Genomic DNA, 23,111 nt, shown 5'->3' with positions numbered 1-23,111 from the left:
TGGAGTCAGGGGACTATGCACACGGCATGAGTTTTCACCTTGGCCTGAGTGCTCGATGTTGGGGCCTCCTGCGCAGGCTATTCCAATTGAGCCACGTTTCCGCATTTCCATGTGGTCATTGCTCAAGCCGATGTGAATGAGGTTGAGCCTTCAGAAAGTCACAGGCGAGTTTCAAGGGGAGCATTCACAGCAGAAATTTAGTGAATGATGTGTTCCGTGGTTTCAATGGCTGTCATCATGCCACGACGAGACTGATCTGCCATTGAAAAACGAGGACCCGCTCTACCTCCTTTGGGCCTGGAACCATTCCGACAAACAGTAATGGGTGATTCGAGTTATTATGATGCTGACCTTCGAGAAGGAAACGAAATGTAGGAATTGCTGTACATAAAGCAAGAATGCAACACGAAAATGAAATACAAAATACATAGGGACTCCTCCCTATCCATACTACGCATCGCCATCAAACACCCTCCCCGCCCCATCCCCAACCAAGCACCCCAGCACCTTCCCAATCTCGCCTACAACCTCTTCCCCGACCTCCCTCCACGCCTCAAACGTCACTATTTCGATCCCCAACCTCTTTCCCCCGTCCATTACAAAAGCCTGCACCTTCCACTCCTTTAACGGCTCCGCATGTGGATACACAGTCTCAAATTCCGCCTTCACATCCCGGCCAAAATTCAAATTCTCGACCCAATACCGCGGTGCCTGATGTACCACGCTGTCGAACCACGTCGCCTCAGCCGGATCCCAGTCTGTGCATTGCTCCACGATCTCAGGCAGCGCCATACCCTCGTGAGGAGAAGATGTCATGTGCTGTTCCTGTACAGTATGCAGGACCTCGCGGTAGGTGGCCTGCGGGGCGAATGTCGCGCGGAAGGGCGCGTACTGCCAGCTGGGACCCACGACGCGGTCTGCGGCTGCGACGCCGAGGTTCCGCCCGGTGACCACCTCGCCGAAGACCACGTCGCGGGTGTTGAGGCGGCGCGCAAGGACGATGGCCCAGGCAGCGGTGGGGAGGGTCCCGATGGTGATCTGCGGGGGGCGCGAGGAGATGTCAAATTCGCGGTAGATTGAGGTGGAGGCGTGTGTTGTGAGGGGGATGTTAGGTCGGAACACGGAGAGGTGCGATGATTTGAGGAGCTCACGCCAGTAGGGGATGCTGCTGGGAATTGATTGCTGGACTACGTGGTTGACGTGGTGAGTAAAGGGCAGTGTTTCCGGCACTGTTGAGTCGGAATATAGGGCTGAGAGTTGAGCAAAGAGTATTGGGAGACACATTTCGTCGTACTGAGCGTGCGAGATGCGGAATGCGAGTGTAGGGTAGCCATGGGCAGGCTTAAAGAGAGTAAAGGAAACGAATGATGATCCGTACGGTTTTGGCGCCTCAGTATCCATGCTAATCCATGTGCGGATGGAGGAGTCAATATCGGTGTCCTCTGGTACCGAAATCTCTTGAAATTTTGCCTCAAGGGAGTCCAAAACCACACCAAGGCAGCGGTTCCCGAGTTCCACGAATACTGTGCGGAGCACTTCATTGCGAATGACCACTTCCTGGCAGCTTCGCGCCAGTTTTGCTTCATCGACAGATGCATCGAACTTGATCAGCTCGTAGCGCAGCGAGTACCGAGGAAGCTGAACAGTACCATCAACAGCAACCTTCTGAAGCGGTCTCGTTGGGTAGACGTCCACGATCTTCCAGTCAGGGTTCTCCAGAAGCGGCTGAATATGATCAGGACAGTACGAATCCGCATCATCACCAAGCGCAGAAAACGGCGCAAGAGTAACCTCTTCAAGATTCGAACACGTCAGTTGCTCGGCCAGTGAAGCAAGCTCCGAAATCGAGCGGCTTTGGAAGACTTGTGGCACTGTAATGCTGATTGCTTTAGCACGAGATTCCCCAACCAGCCGCATGGCAGAGATCGAGTCGCCGCCCAACTCGAAGAAACTGTCACTGGAGCTGATCTCTTCTTTGGGAATTTCCAGAACACGGCTCAAGATCTGGATCAGCTTTTCTTTTTTCTCGTTGCTGGTAATCTGCGCGAGCTCGGAAAGCGAACGACTTTGGAAGACATCGGCAACGCTGAGCTTCAAGCCCTGCGCACGACTTTCGGAGACAAGCTTCATCGCGCTTATTGAATCGCCACCTAAATCGAAAAAGCTATCGCTTGGGCTAATTTCTGTTTCTGGAATAGCAAGTATGCGGCTCAGGAGCGCCTGTAGCTTGGCTCCGTTCGGTGTTGAGATATCCGGTGTTGTTAAGGTTTGGTTATTGGAGTTCCCGTTGGATGGGGCTCTGGGCTTTTCTTCTTGTGCCTTGTCTTCTACCCTGGATGCCAGAGCATCCTCCAGTTCTTCAGCCTCCAATGTCACCACAGAGCCAAGCTGCTGTTCAGGCTCCTTCATGAACCCAGTGACAACGCGATCCAACAACCTGAGCACTCTATCCATGACTGGCGAGGTGATGCACTTCGAGTCAAAGCTCGCCATAATGAGGAAGCCATTCTCATCCAGCGTGCACACCAGCATCAGCGCATACGTATTGAACTTTAATGCTTCTCTCGCCGCTTCTGCATCATCGGAAGGCAAGAAGCCGTTCGCAGGCGCATCCTCGATGTTAGCCGTCGCTTCCGGTACATTATTTTCTTTTGGATGCAGAACGAGACCGGTACGTAGTTCGCACGCTTCTCTCGCATCGCGGCTGAGTCGGCGGATGTTTTGGAGACCGAAGTGTTCGTGCGGCATCTGCTGGACAGTCTGTGTGTGGACTGCATCGAGGTACTTCCAGATTTGAGTTTTGTGATCGACCTTGGTGCGGATGGGGACTGTGGTGATCATCGGGCCTTCAATCTCCTCGATGCCAGTGACCGGAGCAGAGCGCCCTGTGAGCGTCTCGCCAAAGACGATGTCATCATGTCCCAGATAGAGGGATGATACAAGAGCCCATGCGCCACGGATGATAGTCGCGACGGTGTACTTGCTATTGGCACCAGCCGGAACATTTACATAATGCTCGAGTAGAGAGTTCGCGCGTGTAATGTAGCCTTTGTGAGGGAGGGAGGGAAATTGATGTGGACTTGCGCCGTCAAGTAAATGACGCCAGTATTGCTGTGATGCTGAAGGATTCAGCCCGGTTAGATACTTGATAAAATGGTTGAAGCCTACTGGGCGCGGAATCTGCAGGCCTTTGTATGCGCGATTGACACGCTCGAAAATCAATGGCATCGACCACCCATCATAGATTGCATGATGGCATGTGAGAATGACTTGCGCCATATCACTCCCCGGTTGCGACACAACTCCGTACCGGAACAGTGCCGTACCCAGATCCATATGCTCTTCGCGGTCCTGCTCAAGATATTCTGCAAGATATGTGCCATGTTCGCGACGCAGCTGACCATCCTTGAGTACGACTTGGAATAAGCCATGGTTGGAAACGTTGACAACGCGAGTCCGCAGTACGGGTGAGCTCTGCACGACCATTTCGATGGCCTCGATGAGTCTTTCAGCGGCACGAGTCGAAAGCTCGACTACGCGCTGTGCCACATAGGCGTCAACAAATTTGGCGGAAAGCGCCATGAGACCTTCCTGCAATGGGGTGCAAGGATATATATCTTCGATGGAATCAGTTCCAGTGTTGCAGGCTTGCGCTGCTTCTGTTTGCGCAATCTCCCTGCTCCAGCCTTTGGGTATCAGGGAGAATGCAGACACTTCTGACGCCTGCTTCGCTGACATTGTCTTCGCCTTCGTAGCCATCGCCGCCAAAGTCGGATTAAGCATGATGTCCGGCACACTCAGCGCGATACAGACTTCCCTCGCGGCAGCAACCAGCTTCATAGCTCTCAGGGAATCGCCGCCCATGCTGAAAAAGTTATCGCTGGCATTGAAGTCGGCTTCGCCACCCAGAACTCTAGCCCACAGCTTCTCCAATCGAATGGCCATGCCGCTTTTAGGTTCCGACCTCACAGAGATAGCAGCGCTAAATTTTCTGAGATCCTGTCTGGTGACGGAAGAGCCAATCTCGCGCAGGCGCTTTCGATCCGTTTTCCAACTAACCAACAACGGCATCGTCCACAATGGGATGTATGCGCTCGGGACCATGTACACTGGAAGATCTTTCGACAACTGCGCCGTCATTCCCTGTAACGATTTCTGGAAAGTAGTTGAGAAGGTAGCAAAAACATCACTGTCGAGGTGTCCTTGGTCGCTCTCCTTGGGTTCAGTGACAAAGGCAATCAGTGTTGGCTCGCCCGTTCCACCAGGCTTGATGACCTCAGCTGCGACCCGTGTATTGCCGGGCAGGTGCTTAAGCATGTTGAATTCGATCTCGGCAAGCTCGATGCGTTGACCGCGAAGCTTGACTTGCTGATCCCCGCGCCCAACGAAGATTACCTCACCGTTACCATCTGGGTCGTAGCGCACCAAATCGCCGGTCCTGTACATTCTTCCTCGCCGTCCAGTCGTTTTCGGACTACCGGAGGTGAGAAATTTCGGGTTCTCTATGAATACTTCTTTAGTCTTGTCAGGGTTGTTCAAGTACCCATATCCGACGATTGGTCCTTCGATAAGCAATTCGCCCACAACGCCAGGCGGCACGAGCTTGTTGTGATCAGTAGGATCCACCACCCAGACCGAACAGCCCGTGCCTTTGCCCATACTAATGTAGGACTTCTCCCCTACTGTGTTGTTGTAAGTGGCGCCAACAGTGCACTCTGAAGGACCATAGCAGTTGACCACTGTAGTCTTCTCACGCCAGCTTGCTGCATCGCTGATGGAGATGCCTTCTCCACCCACAGCAAGCGTAGCCAAAGAAGGGATGATGTCCGGGTCAAGCGTCCGGACCACCGAAGGCGTCATACCGGCCCAGTTCACACGCATGTCCCGCATCGCGCCACTCAGATCGTTCATTCGCCTTTCGTCGGAGGGTGTGCACAATGTACCGCCGCTGGCAAGCGTACAAAGCATGGAATCGATGGAGACATCGAAAGCATAGCTGGCAAAGTCTAATACCCGCGAAGTCTCCTTATATCCCACTGTATGGGCGCGCGGTATTGCACCCGAGGTGAAATTGCTATGAGACAGCATGCATCCTTTGGGTAATCCGGTGCTTCCAGACGTGAATTGAATATACATCGTCGCGGCTGGTGATACAGGTGGCAGGCTTGTCTTCGGAAGCTGTTCTAGATAAGGACGATATATCTTCTCAAATTTCGAACGTGATATTGGCACCACAGTCGCACCAGCGGCTACTCTTGCAGCCAGCATGGCCTGAGCCTTCGAAGATACGAGTAACTTGGCTTTCGTTTGGTGGACAATGGTGCTCAGACGGCCTTCCGGCTGCGCAGGATCTAGGAGCGCAAAACAAGATCCAGACTTCATGACAGCAAGTACAGCAACCATGGTCCATCTCGATTTTTCAAATAAGACGGGGATGATCTGATCTTCCGAATTGTTCAGAAGTTGCAAATGCTGTGCCAGCTCAGTAGAATACTGGTCGACTTCCTGATATGTGAAGTTCCCGTCCCAAGCCTCAACAGCCGTCTTAGTTGGCTGCAATCTGGACTTCTCGGAAATGATATCGTGCATGCATTTGTTGATGGTTTCGGCCAAAGGAGTAGTCCAGCTCCATATGCTATCCAGTTCGTTGTCTGATGGGTCAAGTAGACGCGCCAGCGCATATTCACGATGTTGAATTACGATTTCCACGATATGGGCAAAGGAACGGAGCTGAGACGAGGCTTGCCACTGCTGAAGTCCTGCTCGACTTGAACTGACTTGTATGTGCTGGGTGCCAAGCCTAAGTCTAAGTTCCACTCCAAATTTCCACTGCTAAGGTCAGTATTTGACAGTAAATTCTGTAAAGGACGCTTGCCTCATCGTTGACCCCGTCCTGGAAGGCAAATATCGGTAATGTTGCCAAATCCGTGAACTTGAACTTTGGTCGCAAATCACGAGCCGCGCTCAGAAGATCTGCCACATTGTGCAGACTGGGAAAGTATATCCCACCAGCTGAAAGAGAATGTACACCGGAGCTGACACTCGTGGTCCAACTGAATTGGTCTAGAGCATCTCTTTGGTATCGATGTAGAAATATAATCCAGCTTGCGAAGTATGCATCCAGTAGTGCATTTATTTCCAGCTCTTGTGGAGAAATGGTTATCTCGACCTCGTTCACATTCCTGACGTCTGCTTTTGTGGATGAATGGAACTTAGCCTGGTCTGCGAACATCGCGCTCCCCACTGAGGTTGCACTCGTGTCACCGACTTCCGCACACCGTACCGTCTCTTCGCTTGGAGGCAGATGCATCTTCTGACGGCGATTCTTGCCCTTGTTGCTGTTACTGGTGTTGATTGGCCTAGATGTGTTCTCCATGGAAGCATCAATTTGGCGGCCAAACTCCCAAACCTCCTCATAGAATGCGCCCAGCATCGTGAGGTGACTCCATCGGCGGCCCAAGCTCCTTCATCGGCCTGGATAGCGCAAGGCTAAAGGGCTTAGCTTCTATCGCAGGGATTTCCTGTGTCCTGCGGGTCCATTTCCGCTGGAGGCAGCAGCAGCGAACCAGTTGCGCGGTTGTTGCGTAGCTTCCGAGGCTGCGCCCACATCCGCCGTGCAAACCTATAACTACCCATGATGCTTGGTCATTTCTTAACGTAACAGCGCGGGCATGACTCCACGAAGCTGCAGGAGTGGGCTATTAAAGGGTTTTCGTGATCGATACGGTGGCGCCATGCCAAGCGCCGCGGTCCACTAAAAGAATCAGATAAAACCGCGGTGAACGCTAGCACCGGGTTAGCGGCATCTGATAACTTTAACCCCACTGCGCTTGCAGCTGGGTGCCCACCTAGTGCGGTGGACCTGCCTCTTCGAGGCATGCGAGATGATGTGATGCGCTGGGCATGTATGTACTGTGATGTCTGTGGCCACTTGCCAGGTCCGGTCTGCGCAAATTTTCATCTGATTAGATCATCTTTATCAGATGCGGCCTGATTTCGGACATCGCTCATCTTGCTCCAAGCTCCGGCTTCGGCAGGCCCTTTTCGTACCGTGTCGCGGATCTTTGATACAAGCTATGTGCACAGTACTCTGGCATTATGAGGCATAATCGTCGGCGGCGCTGGTGCGTGCGTTCTCGGAAATATGCGCCGTTGGAACAAAAAATGCACCCGCGAAATGCGCGTTTTCCCGAAGCAGCTCGAATGCGTGCAAATGTCTGATGGAGCGGAAGGACGCGTGCAAAACGATAGATGTGGTAGCGCCCGCAAAGTGATGTGCGAAAACGAAGGACATGTCGAGGGAAGGCCGTGACGTGATGACGTCGCGTCACGCTGCGCGACTCAAAGGAAGGTGTCACTGAAACCTTCCAACAACACCACGAAAGCAGTCGTCGTGTAGATTGTGGTGTCGTTTATGAATGACTGTACATCTCCAAGTCGTCTTCAAGCTCTGGAGTGCGTGGCAGAGTATACGTGGTGCTCTATCAAAACACATCGCGCTTCTATTTTCCTTCTTTGACTAGACCCTCTGCAACACCCTGCAGCACAAACTTCTTGACCTTCCCGCTCCCCGTTAGCGGAACCTCAGCATCACAATCCTCTCCCAACCAAAACACCTTGGTCGGCGCCTTATGCCTGCCTAGGACCTTCCTGACCCACTTCTTGACCTCTTCCAAGCCCGGTCTTTGGGTGCCATCTTCAAGCTGGAGGAACGCGACGGGTACCTCGACGTACTTGGGATGCGATATACCGACAACAATGGCACGCGCAATGGACGGATGCGATACAAGGCGCTCCTCGATCTCGAGCGGGTATATGTTTTCGCCGCCTGCGGTTGTGTTAGAAATGAGATCATTTGTAATCCAAACAGACAGGAAACATACCACGAATGATGATGTCCTTGAAGCGGCCCGTAATGGTGCAGTAGCCATCCACGTCCAGCACAGCCTCGTCTCCAGTGTGCAACCATAGCTCGCCCTGGTCATCCCGGACCAATACTTCCGCGCTCTTTGCAGAATTCTCCCAGTAACCTCTGCACACCTGGTATCCCGCCACGCAGAGCTCACCGCGTACTCCAATGGGCACGATCCGATTGTCGCGATCTACTATCTTGACGCGTGCATGGGGCATGACGGTACCGACTGTCGTAAGTCGCGTGTGCAAAGAGTCTGTGATGTGCGCGTTGAATACCGTCGGGCTTGCTTCTGTAAGGCCATAGCTCGATGTGAATTCTATCATTCCAAGTTCGTTCACCATGCGTTCCATCAGCCACTTTGGCACTGGACTACCGGCAACAATGCCTGTGCGCAGCTCTGAGCTCCACCCTTCGGGCTTGGGTAGGTTGACGATGGCCTCCATCATGGCCGGTACGCCGTGTAGAGCCGTACATCGCTCGTCGGATATAGCGTGCATTGTTGCTTCGGGGTCGAAGGACTCGGCGGGTGACACAAAGCGACCGCCGTGTGTTATCGTGGCAAGGAGGCCTAGTGTGAGGCCGAAGCAGTGAAAGAGAGGCGGTGGACAGCAGAGCGTGTCATCGGGGGTAAGTTGCATACGGTCGCCAATGAATCGCGAATTGTTCACGAGGTTGCTGGATTCTTGTAAGCTGCCAAGCGCGGAGGAACTGTGTACGCGTCGACGTACTGGTGTGTGAGCATTGCTGCCTTTGGGTTTCCCGTACTACCGCTTGTGAACTGTAGATTCGCAATATCGTAAGGACTTATGACGCCGTCAAAGATATCCAAGATGTGCTCCGGTATTGATAGCGCCTCGCCAATGAACTCTTCATACTTGACGAAGTCCTCATCTTGGCCTCGTATCAAGCACACGGTCTTCAGGTCTGGGAGCTCCTCCATTACATCTTCGCTCTTCAATCTCTGGAGAAAGGGTCGGTTGTCGAATCGGCCGACATCCTCACTTGTGAATAGCAGTCTACACTCTGTTTCCGTCAGCGTTTTATTGGTTTAGCGGTCCTTCTCCTGAGCATCACTCACTGGTATGCTTCAGCGCGTACTCCGCCTCGGTCGCGGTGTATGTATTGTTCAGTGTGACACATATTGCACCAACCCTTGCGCAAGCAAAGAATACTGCAACATACTTCTCGCAGTTTCCACTCATTATGCCGACTCTATCTCTTGGCCGAATGCCGTATCGTAGCAGCGCACGTGCTAAGAGGTTTGATTGCTCCCATAATCCACGGTATGTCCACCTCGCGCCTGTCCAGGGTATTATCACGCATTCGCGATTGGCAAAAGATCCGGCTTGCTTTGCAAGCAGTTGCGATACTGTTATCTGCAGTAGAGGAGGATCTTGTGGCCCAGAGACTAGTGAGATGTTTGGGTATGGTGGAAGTATGTAGGGGTCGATTTGGAGTAGCGTCTGATTCAGACGTTGAAGAGCATCGTGCCGTGCCTGCTCGAACAGTTCCGCCATAAGTAGCTTCCCTCTCAATCGAGGTTGCAAGCTTCAGTCAATAGCGGTGAGCTGCTCAAGACGACGAGAACCACGTAGTGGGAAAGATACTGAAACAAAAAAATGGCGAGACCAAGGGACACGACGCTGTACGCGCCATACCAAAAGAGATCCGAAAAGACCTGGAGGGTGGAGCTATACTTCGTCATGGTGAGCGCGCAGATGCCTCGGATCTAGCTGACAACGCGCCAGTCTATCTATTCTGACACTACGTACCGGCAGTGTCGAGAGCGGTCTCGGAATGACATGGCGGGATAACCTAGTAGTGGCTGCCCACCCCCGACCCTTCCCATGCCGGTAGCAAAGCGCCGTCGACATCAGCACTCAGGTGATCGCTCCCGAATGAGTCCAGTAGCTCTGTGGGGCAGGGACCGTCCCAAGAGATGTGTACTCCATGTAGCCAGTACATTGTCGTTGCAGCCGGCGGATGTTTGGCGACAACATGTGAGACCCCAGTCTGAGTCTAGCCTCGCGTTCGCGGCCATCGCATCTGATAAGGAAAGTTTTTATCAGATGGAGCTCGGTCCTGACACTATTCGTCGGCGCAGCTGGGTAGAATGGGCGGTTCCACACGGGTGAAGGATGCTGTTGCGTAAAGTTGTCAGATGAACGGACCCCTCCGCGCCCGATGTGCGAACAACCTGCCGTATCCCATGCTTCGCCTGGAACCCTGCGTCATTTTATTAACTTCGCTTAATGGGAAAGACGCAGGTCGATTGTCTGTTTAGTTCGGGCACGACCGCCGTGGTGCAAGTGTGCCGAGAGATGGCCAAGCTGATGCCTACGATAATCTTTGGTACAGAGAGCGAGCGCAACAGCTTACTGGCTATGTCGGCGGCTGCAATGCTGCGCAGCAGCCTTATGAACAGCGGAGATCCCAATCATGCAAATACCCAAGCCTCGCCTGACTTCGGCAATACCGCCAGCATCCACGCTGGACGGGACGGTCGACTTTGGCCGATCGTCTTGTGCAACACGCAAGCGAGCGGATCTGATAAAATTTTCTTACCCGGAGATGGCGGCCGCATGTCGCTAAGGCCACGCGTAAACGGCGTAGGGCTTGTTTAAAGTTATCTGATCCGCACCCTGCATGCCTGGGGCGTCTGTGCAGGATGATGGAGGATGACGTCGCGCTAGCCGCCCGTGGGGACCCTTGTGTATCGTTACAGAAACTAGGTATTGCAAATGTGGGGTCGGCTTCCGCGATTCACGAGCACAGATAGCATTAGGGTCGCATGCGAAAAGACGACGCACAGTGGGTGACGGTGAAAAGGAGAAATCTCGAGGTGTACCCCTCTGTGACCTTCCACGATGAATATTACAGTGCAAGTTTATAAACGTATAATATATTGAGATGATGCGGGAAGAGGTGCGCATGCCTACATCCATATTCGTGTCAATCCACTGTGACTCTATGGAGTGCATACTGGTGCGGCTGAATTTGGCTGGATCACGCCCGGATATTGAATGTAATTACAACTTTGCAAGAGCGTCCAGGCTAGGACGAACCTTCTTCTCACCATCCCATACAAATGGACTGAGTGCAAAGAACTTCTCTCTGTTGACCATCATCAATGCACTTCGCTTGTGCGGCAAGTCGATCAGTTTCTCGACGTGGAAGCCGTGGACGAAGTCGTAAGCGAGAACCGTGCTGCTGGTTTGCGCCGGCTCGCCCACAAGGTTCCAGGTACGTGGCTCATCCAGGAACATGTAGTGCATAAGTCCAGACCACCAAGCAGAGACTCGGTAAGGTCCCCTGAATCTGACGTCGCCAACCAGTGAATGTCGGCCACGGTCATAGGGCGACGCGAGGAAGTGTGCACCCATGTGGTCCTCCTACAAAGGGTCAGCTATAGGGATCAGTCGTACGATCGATGAACTTACCATGGCCCAGTAGACTTCGAAATAAGCGAACAGCACATCATCGAAAGCTGCAAACATGGTCACCACGTGTGGGTCTTCGTGCAGCTTTCGTAGGTACTCGCGATGCTGGTCTAGCGTCCCGGTTTCGTTCCAACCTGCAGCCACACGTGGGTCATTCTGCCATATATTGAACAGACGCAGATGCTCGTCATTTGTGTAGTCCAGTGCAATCATCGTAAAATGCTCCTGTAGATGGGGAATCCAGCGGCTATAGATGACAGATCCAGGAGCAGGTTTAGGCCGGCGTACAGGATGCATAGTGTGCCGTGGAAGAGCGGGGAACACCGTGCTTGGTGCGGTTTGGAAAGGAAAGGGCGGGTATTCTGCTGCTATCGGCTTGTTGTGAGCATCAAGAAGCGGCGCCCATACGGGACGGGCACCGAATGGAGACGCAGCTCCTTGCCAGAAGGTACTCCGCAGCAGTAAATCACCGTCGTGTGGGGACGATGTACTTGAGCCCCGTGGATGCGGGTGGAAAAGGCCGGTCGCATAGAGTTCTGTTGCAAGAGATATAGCATCGTTTCCAGAGAACAAAACGCGAATGTTTTCGACGAAGGGATGTTGCGAAATCAGAGCGTAGGCAGTTAGCCAAAGTTGTGCAACAGAGGGTCTGTCTCCAGACCAGGCGATCGTTGTGTAGGGTGCTCGTCGAGCTCTTGCCCATGAACTGTTGTCGCCTTTGGCTGGAATTGAGGTTCCCTCCAGGAAGGCTATGTCGCTGAATGAGAGGCTGTCGTGGTGAAGCGTCACCGGTGGAGGGGCCCCATTCGTTTTCGACTGCTCTGCAGAGAGAGAGATTTGGAACCGCTTCAACTGTCCAGCGGCAGCTTTGTTCGTAATGTCATACGAGGTTAGGTATGGATGAGGTAGCTTCAGAACAAGTGTTTCAGCTGAATGTTGGGCCATATTGAACAAGTCCGTTCGCGAAAGTAGCACACTGATTGTAAGAAGGCGAGTTTCGTCTACAGAAAATCCACGCAGCTCACTATAGTTCTTGCAGCACGAGGTAGAGCAAAAGCCGAGGTCAACGGCGATGCTGCTAGGAGCTATGACCATCTGGCTATGACGGATTAGCAAGATAAAATACCGGAATCGGGTGCATGATCGCTACAGAGTGGGGACATTTACCGGGCTAACGAGCGGTCTGGTCCGACTGGTCTCCGAAAGCCACACTATGTGGGCATTACAGTGGTGGACACGGCACGTATCCTCATGCATGCCACCCTCGCGGCAAAGAATCTTCGCGCCAATGTGTGACGTATCCAATGGCTAGCAAGGAAGCTGCAGGGACCTTGGTGAGCTTCTGTTTTCAAAAAATCATACCACAGCTTGCTCCTGGCCAAAGCTTTCGGATCGGGCAGAAAATCCAATACGCCTTGGTGTCTGGTGCACAAGCATCGTTGCGGAAGAATACGCCCCCTCGAAGCTCATGTCACATTCCCCCAAAATGACTTCGACTGAACAGCATTCAAGACCGTTCAATCCTATCTCCAGCTCCCCTCAAGAGATGTCGACCATGGTCTACGATCTGCTTTGCATCGGCTTCGGGCCTGCGCAGCTTGCAACGGCAATCGCAAACCACGAAAGTCGAAAACCTGCGAATCTCCTCTTCGTAGAGCGAAAAGCGAACTTCTCATGGCATTCTCCGCAACTTGCTAGAACGCGGATGGAAAGCCCTTTCATCTATGATCTGGTAACGACTCGCAATCCCAGATCTGCCTTCAGCTACACCAATTACCTTTTCGTGCGAGATCGGCTTGTCGAATTCACAAATTCTGATCGGCTCAACCCGCTGAGGCTGGAATTCGAGGACTACCTCGGCTGGGCTGCAGGCCACTTTGAGGACAGTATACGTTACGGAAGTGAAGTGGTCGGTGTAGCACCGGAGAAGGGCGATGGCCCCGTTAGGAGGTGGAACGTGGCGATACGGGATGCGAATGGACAGAGCCAGGTGGTACAGGCAAGAAGCATTGTGGGTCCTTCACCATCTGGAAAACATGACCACAAGCCACTCTCGTTGACGAACGTGGACTTTCTTGCCGGACAACGCATCATCTCTGTAGAAGACTACAAGTTGAAGAGAGACACCCTGCGAGGCAAGAACGAGCCACGCCTCAATGTCGCGGTCGTTGGCTCTGGCGAGCAGACAATTGAGATTTTGGCCGACCTGCTGACCTGTCCGCGGCTGGGCAACATCACTGTGGTGACGGAGAATGAGTCTCTGGCGCCACTGCGAATACTAGAAGGCGAGCAGGAGCCACCACAGCCACGGCTGTGCTCCATCTGGGCAAAGCCGTCGTGCGAACAAAAGTCGACGGTCACGGGATCCTCGGAGCTGGTGCAGGACATCTACGCCCGCGCATATGAGAAGCAGGTGGCCAGCAAGGGTGAATACACGCTGCGCGTCGTCGTGGGCAGCAGAGATGCCGGCGGTGCATGCTCCAACGCCAAGGTCATCATTGCGGAGCAACCGCAACGGAGCACATTCGCGAACAATGGCCTCTTCCACGGTCTCGATGCTCTCGTGCTAGGGTGCCGGCAGAAGGGCGACAGCCTTGAGGAGGTGCAGTTCAAGCGCGGAGCAGTGGCCGAGAGCTGCAAGGTGTGGATGCTCTCGGCGCACTCGGAAGGCGGCCGTTCATTGGCCAAGGATATTGCATTGAGAGCCGGCGAGGTGGTGAATGCGCTGGCGACGACGGAGCAGGGTCGCGAGCGTGAGAGCATGATGATCGCAGCTAGGATGTGAATAGAATAGCCCGACAGGGAAGAAGGGACTGCTGCGGACAGGGAGGGACGACTTGGCGTGTTTTACTTAATCGAGAAGTTTTTTATCTGATCGCGCTAGGGACGCAACCGTGCAGCGCTTGTGCTCATCTTGCCCATCTCCGATATCGATCCGAGCTTCCAGTCCACTCGCCCCCTGCTAGCCACGCTCCCCTCCTTCGCCTGGCATGCACCCAATATACACAGTCGTAGCACAGCCAATCTGCCATGGCGCCCAGCGGGCCCTTAGCCGGGGGTCCACAGCGCCCTAGCACCCACTGCCAACGCGTCTGCAGGCGAGAGCCTCACGTCAACATCTCGTTCCCTTCATCGCAGCGTCTTGGTGACCTGCCTTTGCATGCCAAATGGCCGTCAAGAGGCCTTCCCGAGCATCTTTGAAGCGCTTTACCGCCTTCTTCCGGCTTTTGTTCTACGCCAACCCGACGTGGGTGGACGTCTTTCTTGTCGTTGTAGGCGCAATTGCTGCTACAGCAGCTGGCGTGCCGTTTCCGCTCGTCGGAATCATCTTTGGTCAATTAATCGATGACCTCAATACCGCGACATGCGACGGCAGCGACACAGGCTCGACTGGAGACCTGCAATCCTCGATCAATTCCAAAGTCCTGATCCTCTTTTACCTCTCCGTGGCCACCTTTGCTTGCATATACACCCATTGCGTGTGCTGGAGTATAGCCTCACAACGACTTGGCCAGCGCATTCGAGATCATTACCTCAAGAGTATCTTGGGCCAAGACATCGAATTTTTCGATAGTCTGCAAGCTGGAGAGGTTTCTTCGCGGCTCAATGGAGATATCCAAGCAATCGAGACCGGAACTTCCGAGAAAGTCGGCGTCTTCCTTACCTGCGTCACGTTCTGCATCACTGCCTATGTGATTGCATTTATTAAGGACGCTGAGTTGGCTGGCATGCTGATTTCACTTATACCCGCGTTCCTGCTCATGACACTGGTAGGAGGATACTTCACACAGAAGTATTCCGGCAGAGTTTCCGACGCCTTCGGGAAAGCCAGTGCCATTGCATCCGAAGCGCTTAGTCACGTCGGTCTCGTTCACGCGCTCGGCGCACAGGATCGTTTGGAGGAGAAATATCGAGGTTACCTGGGCGAGGCTAAGAAAGAAGGGACCAGCAAAGCAACGGCATCTGCAGTCCAAGCTGGAACATTGTATTTCATTGCTTTCGCAGCAAATGCACTAGCATACTGGCAGGGCAGCAGGAAGATCGCTTCATCTATTGAATCCGGCGGCGATTCCGGGGCGTCTGCTGGTGCGATCTACACGGTCATTTTCATTCTCGTTGATGGTCAGTACTATCGTCTCCATCATGCTCCGCTTCTTAACACAAGTCAGGTGCCATTGTGCTGAGCCAAGTCGCTCCTCTACTACCAATCTTTGGAGGTGCCGTATCGGCCTTTGAACGGCTCCGAAAGGACATTGAGCATCAGCCAGCCATAGCCGGGACATCGGACGCCGGTCAAACGCCTGAAGATATCTACGGAAGTGTCGAGTTCCGCAATATCTCTTTCACTTACCCTTCGAGGCCCGAACACCCTGTTCTCAACAATATATCGTTCCAGTGCGAGGCCCGAAAGCTTACTGCTATCGTCGGACTCTCAGGCAGTGGTAAATCAACGATTGCTGCGCTCTTGACTCGCTTTTACGATCCACACAACGGCGCAGTCACCCTCGACGGTATTGATCTCAAGGACTTAAATGTGAAGGCTTTGCGTGGTAATATTAGCCTTGTACCACAGGAACCGTCCTTGCTTGATCGTTCCATACTGGAAAACATCGCTCTCGGTCTCGTCAACTCCACATTACACGCGCACTTGCATAAAACTTTGCTCTCCGGTGCCTTGAAGCAGGTGGCTGAAGATACCAGAAACGGTCAACAGCTTTCCAAATGCGTGGAGGCTGCTGGTCCTGAAGTGTCTGAAATCTTCCGTTTGGTAGAAGATGCAGCCGGCCTAGCAGATGTTATGGGATTCATAGACCGTCTAGATTATGGCCTTGCAACCTCAGTGGGATCCAGTGGGAGTCTTATCAGCGGTGGACAGAAACAAAGAATCGCTCTTGCTCGTGCACTTGTCCGAAACCCGAAAATTCTACTCCTGGATGAGGCTACAGCGGCACTGGACTCGGCAAGTGAGAAGAGGATCCAAGCCTCTATCGAACGGGCATCTGAAGGTCGGACCGTCATCGCTATCGCCCATCGCCTCTCTACGATTAGAGCGGCCAGTAAGATCGTCGTCATGAAGAAGGGCGAGATTCTTGAGCAGGGTACGCACGACGAGCTCATCGAACGAAACGGATCCTATGCAGATATGGTTCGATTACAGTCCGTCAAGCCTACGGATAGCGCTGGGAGCTCCAAGTCTAGTGTGATGGAGGAAGATGCAGATGCGATCGAACAGCCAAAAGAAGCAAAGGCCGCCGAGAAGGGCGGACCCGATGAGCAACTAGATACCGAACAGGCCAAGGAAGAAGACGCTGCGATCGTTAGCCACACTCTGCTCAGGACGATGGGACCTCTCCTACGACCGTATACTCTGTGGCTTATACTGGCCTTCTTTGCGGCCACTATTGTCGGTGGAACCTATACGTCAAGTGGTGCAGTCTTTGGTAACACGCTCGGCGCCTTCTCGCCTTGCCACACTCCTGACTACATCCGCTCAAAAGGCCTGCTGTTCTCAGGTCTCTACTTCATGATTGCTTGCGTTGAGTTCTTTGCATATTTCGGCAGTTGGTTCTTCTTCGGCCTTGTCGCTGAGCGGTTGCTCTACAAGGTGCGATCTTTGTCACTGCACTCCTTGTTGCAACAACCTCTACAATGGCATGAATCCAGCAATCGGAGTCCGAACAAGTTGCTCGGGTATATTACTGACGATGGGAACTCTCTTGCCGGTCTTAGTGGATCTATCATCGGTACCTTGTTTTCCGTATGCGTCAACTTTCTAGCGGCTATTATCGCAGCGCATATCGTAGCGTGGCGCATCGCTATCGTATGCTTGGCCATCGTACCGATCCTCCTGGGAGCCGGTTTCATGCAGCTCCGTGCCCTCACACGTTATGCCGAGAAGCATGCTGGTGCCTTTTCCGATTCAGTTGGTGTCACGGTGGAGGCTGTCACTAACATTAGGACCGTTGCAGCATTGTCTCTGGAAGAAGAGATTCTAAGTACATACCGTCGTTCGTTGCAAGGTCCACGTAGAGAAATGGTCGTGCAGTGCTTCAAGACCAACTTCTGGCTAGCCATCGCCAACTCTATCGGAAGCGCCCTGTATGCTTTCGCGTATTGGTGGGGATCAAAGAACATCTTGGAGGGCAGATACTCTCAGGCACAGTTCTTCTTCATTAACGTAGCCATGCTCGTGTCGGCCCAACTGTGGGGCCAGCTGTTCACCCTTGCACCTGAAATCGCTCGTGCGAAGAGCGCGGTCTCAAGAGTCGCTGGTCTTATCGAGCTCAAGAGCGAAAATGCTCAGACCCCATCAGGACGAACAACGCCAGACGAAATTGACTTCGATGAGAAGAAGGATATCGAAGCCTTTGCTGACTCAGCAGTCCCCTTATCAGCTGAAGGTGGCGCAACGGTAGAGTTCCGCGATGTGACGTTTGCATACCCAGCTCGACCGAACGCTCCTGTCTTGCAGTCTTGTTCACTTTCGATCCGACCAGGGAAATTCTACGCTCTGGTAGGCCCTTCCGGTGCCGGAAAGAGCACCATCCTTGCACTGCTGGAGCGGTTTTACACGCCGGCGTCGGGTCAAGTTCTTCTAAATGGACTCGATATTTCGCGGCATCGGAACACCTCCTTCCGGGACGATATCGCATACGTACCTCAGGATAACGTCATGTTCCAAGGTAGCATCAAATTCAACCTGTCCCTTGGCGCAAGACCCGGCCACTCCCCAACCGATGAAGAGATCCAAGAAGCCTGCAAGCTTGCAAACATCCATGAGACGATCATAAGCCTTCCTCAAGGCTATGACACAGATTGTGGCGCCAACGGTAACCAGCTTTCCGGCGGCCAGCGTCAACGTCTCTCTATTGCGCGTGCCCTTGTGCGCAAGCCTAAGCTCCTTCTACTTGACGAGAGCACTAGTGCGCTCGATGCAGAAAGCGAGAAGGCGTTGGAAGTAGGTCTCGAGCGAGCTGTCAAGGGCCAGGGCGTTACGGTCATAGCGATCGCTCATCGTCTCCGGACAATCGCAAAGGCAGATGTCATTTTCTTGGTAGAAACTGGCAAGGTCGTGGACCAAGGGAGGCATGAGGAGCTGGTAGAACGGAGTGAGAGTTATCGCGTCAATGCGCTGCATCAGATGCTGGCGTGATGGGGAGGGGGATATACAGCATCTCAAAGGGCGTTTATCGAGCATATTGCATATAGACTGATCAAATTTAACTATCTATTTGGCCATATCTATACAATTACTGGCGCAGTTTCTTGCTACCAGACCTACCTCATTTAAGTCACGCCAGACTACAGCAATGCATTTCGCAATCGAAGGTCGCGCTGAGTTGGCCTGATATTACATAGGGTGGGTTTTACGAACGGAGGCCACCGCCCAACTTACTAAGGTGTTGATTCCCACAGTCGCACCGCAATAGCGAATTCGGCACAATAATAATAGCAGATGAACTCGTCTCATCTGACATAGCGTCTCCATAATACAAAAGCGACGTTCAGACGTCTTCACTAACGCCAGTCCTCCGATTCTTGACGGCTGGTTGGTCAACATAAGGTTTTTATCACTCACCAATTTGGTCACCACTCACTTCACTCCAACTCTTCGAATTGCAAGCACAATAGTTACGATGGGCACAATAAGATCCGTTTCCAGCCTCCTGGTGTATAGGAAGCCGCTTTTGCGAGCAGGCTTCGTCTCCTCAGCAGTCAACTTCTCTGTTTCATTACATCTCTAATTCTTTCGCAATGGCTGGATCCATTGTGACCAAGCCAGAGTTCGTCCAGGGTGCTTCCGGCATCAAGCTCCATATAAACTTCGTCCGCAACACCATTTGGGTCACCGGAGCCAGGAAGCGCGATGCTTCCCACCTGGATGCGGACACCCTGGACCGACTCAGGGCTCATTTGGTCAAGGAGACCGGGCTCTCCGCTGCTCGCATCGCGAACTACAGCAAGGAAGAGCTAGAGGCTGCCATATCTCTAGCAGGTATGTCATTCTTGGGGTAAAGCAAGGTGTCAGGATTTCAGCTAACGCTTCTCTAGGCATGCCGTTCAGTCCACCATCACACAAGAAGCTCAAGCTCGGGCATAACAACGGTATCATCTTGAAATCTGCCCTGGCAGCCCGAAAGCAGCGTATCGTCGACCCAAAACTTGCTGCAGACGCACTCCTCATCCTAGGCGCCACCAAGGCCAGCTCCGACGTCTACGACAGCGACGCGGACTCTCTCGATGGCGACGCTCCTTCCTCCACAACCACGAAGCCGGAGCTCTTCCGCAACATCCAGTGGGGTTCGGCCGCATCCGACTACTCCAACGATGCCGACTTCCCGACCGAGCCTTCCTTCGATCAGTTCGTGCCTGGCCGCTGGGAACGCCTCGCCGACGGCACCCTCAAAGACCAAAAGCACAAGCTCCTCGTGCGCCTAACCTCCAAGGACGGCCGAAAAATGATTTTCAAGAACCCGCCACCCAAGGACTGGAACGACCAGAAGGCCATCACCGCCCTGAACAAGCGCGTCAGCCAGCAGATACGCCGCAACACGGAGGTCCGCTTTCGCCTCGAGGTGGAGCCCTATGTGCGCGAGGAGCGCGCCTGGATCTGCGACCATCTTTTGCAAGGGAAGCCTGCGAATGGTTGGAAGGCGTTTGTCGAGGCGTTCAATGCACAATTCGTGGGAAAGGTGCTGGTGGGGTGTGAGCAGCCGAGGCCGGAGCGCACGCACTCGAGCTTGACCAAAGAGATTGAGCGCTTTGGGAAAGAGTTCTATGGGAAGGGAAAGGTGCCAGAGATTCAGAGCAAGTGTGGAAGGGAAAGAGCAAGCAGGAGAAGCCAGAGGAGGTCTAGGCACGTGTGATGAAGAGTTGTGGTACATATTGCCCCAGGTTGGGCTTTGGATACGGGCATCTACGGGCTGGTTCTCGTCCTATCATGTATGCATGTCTTCACTTTGAGATGCTGGCAGATTCGTCGGTAGTATATACTAATGGTGTCTCGATCCCGAAATGATCCCACGTCTGCGTCTGCTCAATATTGTGAGATACCTCCACGAGCAGCTGGCTAGGCCGTTCAAGGTTAGCAATTCGCCCTCGATTGGTAAACACATCAGCCCAATGCGAATTTCATGTGAGAGTGCAGAATTTTGAGACGGGAGATCCAATTCCCTTGTAGGCGGGAATTCAGCATTGAATCCATTGACGCTATCTCAGAATGTACCAATCGTCGGAAGTGGCCTGCAGCCGATGCGATTATCCGGAATGTGAAATACACACGTGCAATGCAACCTCTCTGCGAGTAGGGTACTTCAGTGGAAGTGACATTTGGAGTACCTCAGCGTTGAGCTTGTAATGCATCTCGGCCTAATATATATCCTATATAAAGGCAGCTGCGCTCATCCGCTGCAATCATATATATATGGCGCGATGATAGCGATATATTGCATTTGCATTCTTTTTCTACCTCAGGACAGACTTCATGACTAACGGCTCCAAATACCTTCAGGGCACGCGGAGTTGGTACAGCATTCCGCACACATGGCCCGGGGCGTTGACTAGCCGGAATGCAAGTGTACAGATTCAATAAATCGAGCTCGTCATGGATATTCTGTATCGTGGGACAGTATACTGGCTCCGCGTGCAATGATTGGCGCACGGTCTCGAATGTCAGAATTCCACCACGCATTACACGGCACAGCCGTCCCCTCAAATAAGCAAAACCTCTCGCCCCTGAAGCTTCACCCTCTGTCGTCACTCTTTTTCACTTGCTGCATGGTGGATCCGAATACGAATAACAACACTCATATAACGTTGGATCGAATAGTGAGTCTGCCTGGCAGATCTATAGGGTCAGGAACTAAGCGCATCACGCAGTGATCTCACGAGCTCTCGCGCTTGCGCCCTTCGTGGCGTCAGCCGCGGGGCAACTGGGTTTGGGTGGTCTTTTTGGTGGTGGAGCGACGCCGACTGCCAGTACTGGAGGAGGAGGGGGCCTGATCGGTTCCATCGCGGATCCAATCTTAAATCCTTTGGCTGATGGTTGGACCTTCCGTGGCTGCTATGGGGATGTGAATACAGATGAGCTGGGCGGTGTGCTTCGTAGTGCGCCGCTGGGTCAAGTTATGGACGCCACAGTCTGTGAGACGATCTGCAACACAGTGGACATTCTATTGCCCGCGAACTACGCCGTCATCTACAATACCGACTTTTGTCTTTGTCCAAGCACAATCACGCGTACATTAGATCAGAACAACTGCTTCACACCTTGTGGTGGTCTGCTGCTTGGAAGTTCCGGCGAGTCGTGCGGAGCGCCAGGGAAAGCTGTAGTGTGGGGTAGGGGTTCAGGTACGGTGAGTGCTAGTTGCAGGTCTTTGATAGTTTGCATTCCCCTGACAACACATAGAATCTACTTCCGGTAGCAAGCTCCACACCAATAGATGGCTTTGTTCCGCCTGTCAACTCTGGTGTTGGTCCGCCTCTCGAATCTGGTGTTGGTGCGCCTGTCAGGTCTGGTTTTGGCCCGCCTGTGATCTCTGGTTTTGTTCCGCCTGTCAACTCTGGTGTTGGTCCGCCTCTCGAATCTGGTGTTGGTGCGCCTGTCAACTCTGGTGTTGGTCCGCCTGTCAACTCTGGCGTTGCTCCGCCTCTCGAATCTGGTGTTGGTCCGCCTGTCAACTCTGGTATTGCTCTGCCTGTCGAATCTGGTGTTGTTCCGCCAGGCGGCGCCACCACACCCAGTGATGGAACACTTCCTGGTCTTCCTGGCGCCGGAACAACCCCGATTGAGCCAGTCATCACGCCTCCTGTTGGCGGTGGAACACTTCCGGGTCTTCCAGGCGGTGGAACACTTCCGGGTCTTCCAGGCGGTGGAACACTTCCGGGTCTTCCAGGCGGTGGGACACTTCCGGGTCTTCCAGGCGGTGGGACACTTCCGGGTCTTCCAGGCGGAACGATTCCTGAACTCTCCGGAGCAGCACCAGCACCATCTGGCGCAGCTGGTGGAGGTACCGGTGGCCTGATCGGGAACACCTTAGATCCGATCCTAGATCCCTTGGCCGGGGGCTGGACCTTCCAGGGCTGCTATTCAGATGTGAACGTGGATGGACTAGGCAGTTTGCTTCAGACAGCACCCCTGGGCCAGACCATGGATGCGACCGTCTGCCAGACAATATGCAATACAGCGAACATCCTCTTGCCAGTTAATTACGCTGTTATCTATGATACTGATTTCTGTCTCTGCCCAGCTACAGTTACGCAAACGCTAGTCCAAAACGATTGCTTCACGCCTTGCGGAGGCCTATTGCTTGGAAGCCAAGGCCAACAGTGCGGAGCGCCAGGAAAGGCAGTGGTATATCACAGAGGGTCGGATCAGGTGAGTGCAATTTCTTAAGCCCAAGTACGGCGCGTGACGTGTCCGCGATGCTAGCATTTTCCGATTCTGCGCCGAGACATCAACACACGTATCAGCTGTTGAAGACAATCGTAAAATGAGGGTGTCAAAGATCCCGCGGACCACCAAACAATTTGAATGTCCCTAACATAAAACAGACCACGCCACCTGTCAATAGCCTCGTCCCCAGCGGAGGCGGCATTGGCGGCCTACCTTCTAATATCCCCAACACTGGAGGACTTGTCAGTTCGATCTTGGGTGGGGGTGGCATTGGTGCCCTTCCTACGGATGTACCTATTCCTATCCCTGGAGGTCTTCCTACTGATCTCCCCAACCCTGGAGGTCTACCAACTGATATCCC

At 53.3% G+C, this 23,111-nt stretch overlaps 7 protein-coding genes across 7 annotated transcripts; 4 read left to right on the top strand and 3 right to left on the bottom strand.

Annotated features, from left to right (window-relative positions):
* Positions 1 to 450: 450 nt before the first annotated feature.
* On the bottom strand, positions 451 to 6,232 carry CC84DRAFT_1080080 (nonribosomal peptide synthetase 6; the record flags this gene model as incomplete). The annotated part of the gene is made up of 2 exons (XM_018173876.1): positions 451 to 5,829; positions 5,870 to 6,232. The coding sequence occupies 2 exons, from the start codon at positions 6,230 to 6,232 to the stop codon at positions 451 to 453; spliced, it is 5,742 nt and encodes a 1,913-aa protein (XP_018042739.1).
* A 1,270-nt stretch (positions 6,233 to 7,502) lies between these two features.
* On the bottom strand, positions 7,503 to 9,432 carry CC84DRAFT_1078863 (acetyl-CoA synthetase-like protein; the record flags this gene model as incomplete). Its single annotated transcript, XM_018173814.1, has 4 exons — positions 7,503 to 7,828; positions 7,884 to 8,590; positions 8,644 to 8,938; positions 8,994 to 9,432. 4 exons carry the CDS (start codon positions 9,430 to 9,432, stop codon positions 7,503 to 7,505), a joined length of 1,767 nt encoding a protein of 588 aa, XP_018042738.1.
* A 1,408-nt stretch (positions 9,433 to 10,840) lies between these two features.
* Positions 10,841 to 12,435, bottom strand: CC84DRAFT_1254652 (uncharacterized protein). Its single transcript, XM_018184479.1, has 2 exons — positions 11,356 to 12,435; positions 10,841 to 11,307 (listed from the first exon to the last, which is right to left on the bottom strand). The coding sequence occupies exons 1-2, from the start codon at positions 12,298 to 12,300 to the stop codon at positions 10,945 to 10,947; spliced, it is 1,308 nt and encodes a 435-aa protein (XP_018042737.1). The 5' UTR covers positions 12,301 to 12,435; the 3' UTR covers positions 10,841 to 10,944.
* A 183-nt stretch (positions 12,436 to 12,618) lies between these two features.
* CC84DRAFT_1159696 (uncharacterized protein) lies at positions 12,619 to 14,176 on the top strand. The gene has a single exon (XM_018177301.1). The coding sequence runs from the start codon at positions 12,842 to 12,844 to the stop codon at positions 14,138 to 14,140; it is 1,299 nt and encodes a 432-aa protein (XP_018042736.1). The 5' UTR covers positions 12,619 to 12,841; the 3' UTR covers positions 14,141 to 14,176.
* Positions 14,177 to 14,320: 144 nt separating this feature from the next.
* CC84DRAFT_1108699 (leptomycin B resistance protein pmd1) lies at positions 14,321 to 18,613 on the top strand. The gene is made up of 2 exons (XM_018175206.1): positions 14,321 to 15,477; positions 15,525 to 18,613. Exons 1-2 carry the CDS (start codon positions 14,523 to 14,525, stop codon positions 18,506 to 18,508), a joined length of 3,939 nt encoding a protein of 1,312 aa, XP_018042735.1. The 5' UTR covers positions 14,321 to 14,522; the 3' UTR covers positions 18,509 to 18,613.
* Positions 18,614 to 19,031: 418 nt separating this feature from the next.
* On the top strand, positions 19,032 to 20,342 carry CC84DRAFT_1159694 (uncharacterized protein). Its single transcript, XM_018177300.1, has 2 exons — positions 19,032 to 19,351; positions 19,408 to 20,342. The coding sequence occupies exons 1-2, from the start codon at positions 19,111 to 19,113 to the stop codon at positions 20,220 to 20,222; spliced, it is 1,056 nt and encodes a 351-aa protein (XP_018042734.1). The 5' UTR covers positions 19,032 to 19,110; the 3' UTR covers positions 20,223 to 20,342.
* A 625-nt stretch (positions 20,343 to 20,967) lies between these two features.
* Positions 20,968 to 22,851, top strand: CC84DRAFT_1201386 (uncharacterized protein; the record flags this gene model as incomplete). The annotated part of the gene is made up of 4 exons (XM_018181718.1): positions 20,968 to 21,183; positions 21,235 to 21,710; positions 21,764 to 22,732; positions 22,828 to 22,851. Coding segments are annotated over exons 1-4 (1,470 nt in total). The 5' UTR covers positions 20,968 to 21,182.
* Between the last annotated feature and the right edge of the window lie 260 nt (positions 22,852 to 23,111).

This window comes from Paraphaeosphaeria sporulosa (genome assembly GCF_001642045.1).
Source record: "Paraphaeosphaeria sporulosa strain AP3s5-JAC2a unplaced genomic scaffold CC84scaffold_1, whole genome shotgun sequence".
Taxonomy (NCBI): domain Eukaryota; kingdom Fungi; phylum Ascomycota; class Dothideomycetes; order Pleosporales; family Didymosphaeriaceae; genus Paraphaeosphaeria; species Paraphaeosphaeria sporulosa.
Note: the sequence above shows the minus strand (reverse complement) of the source record. Positions and strands in the feature narration are given on the sequence as shown.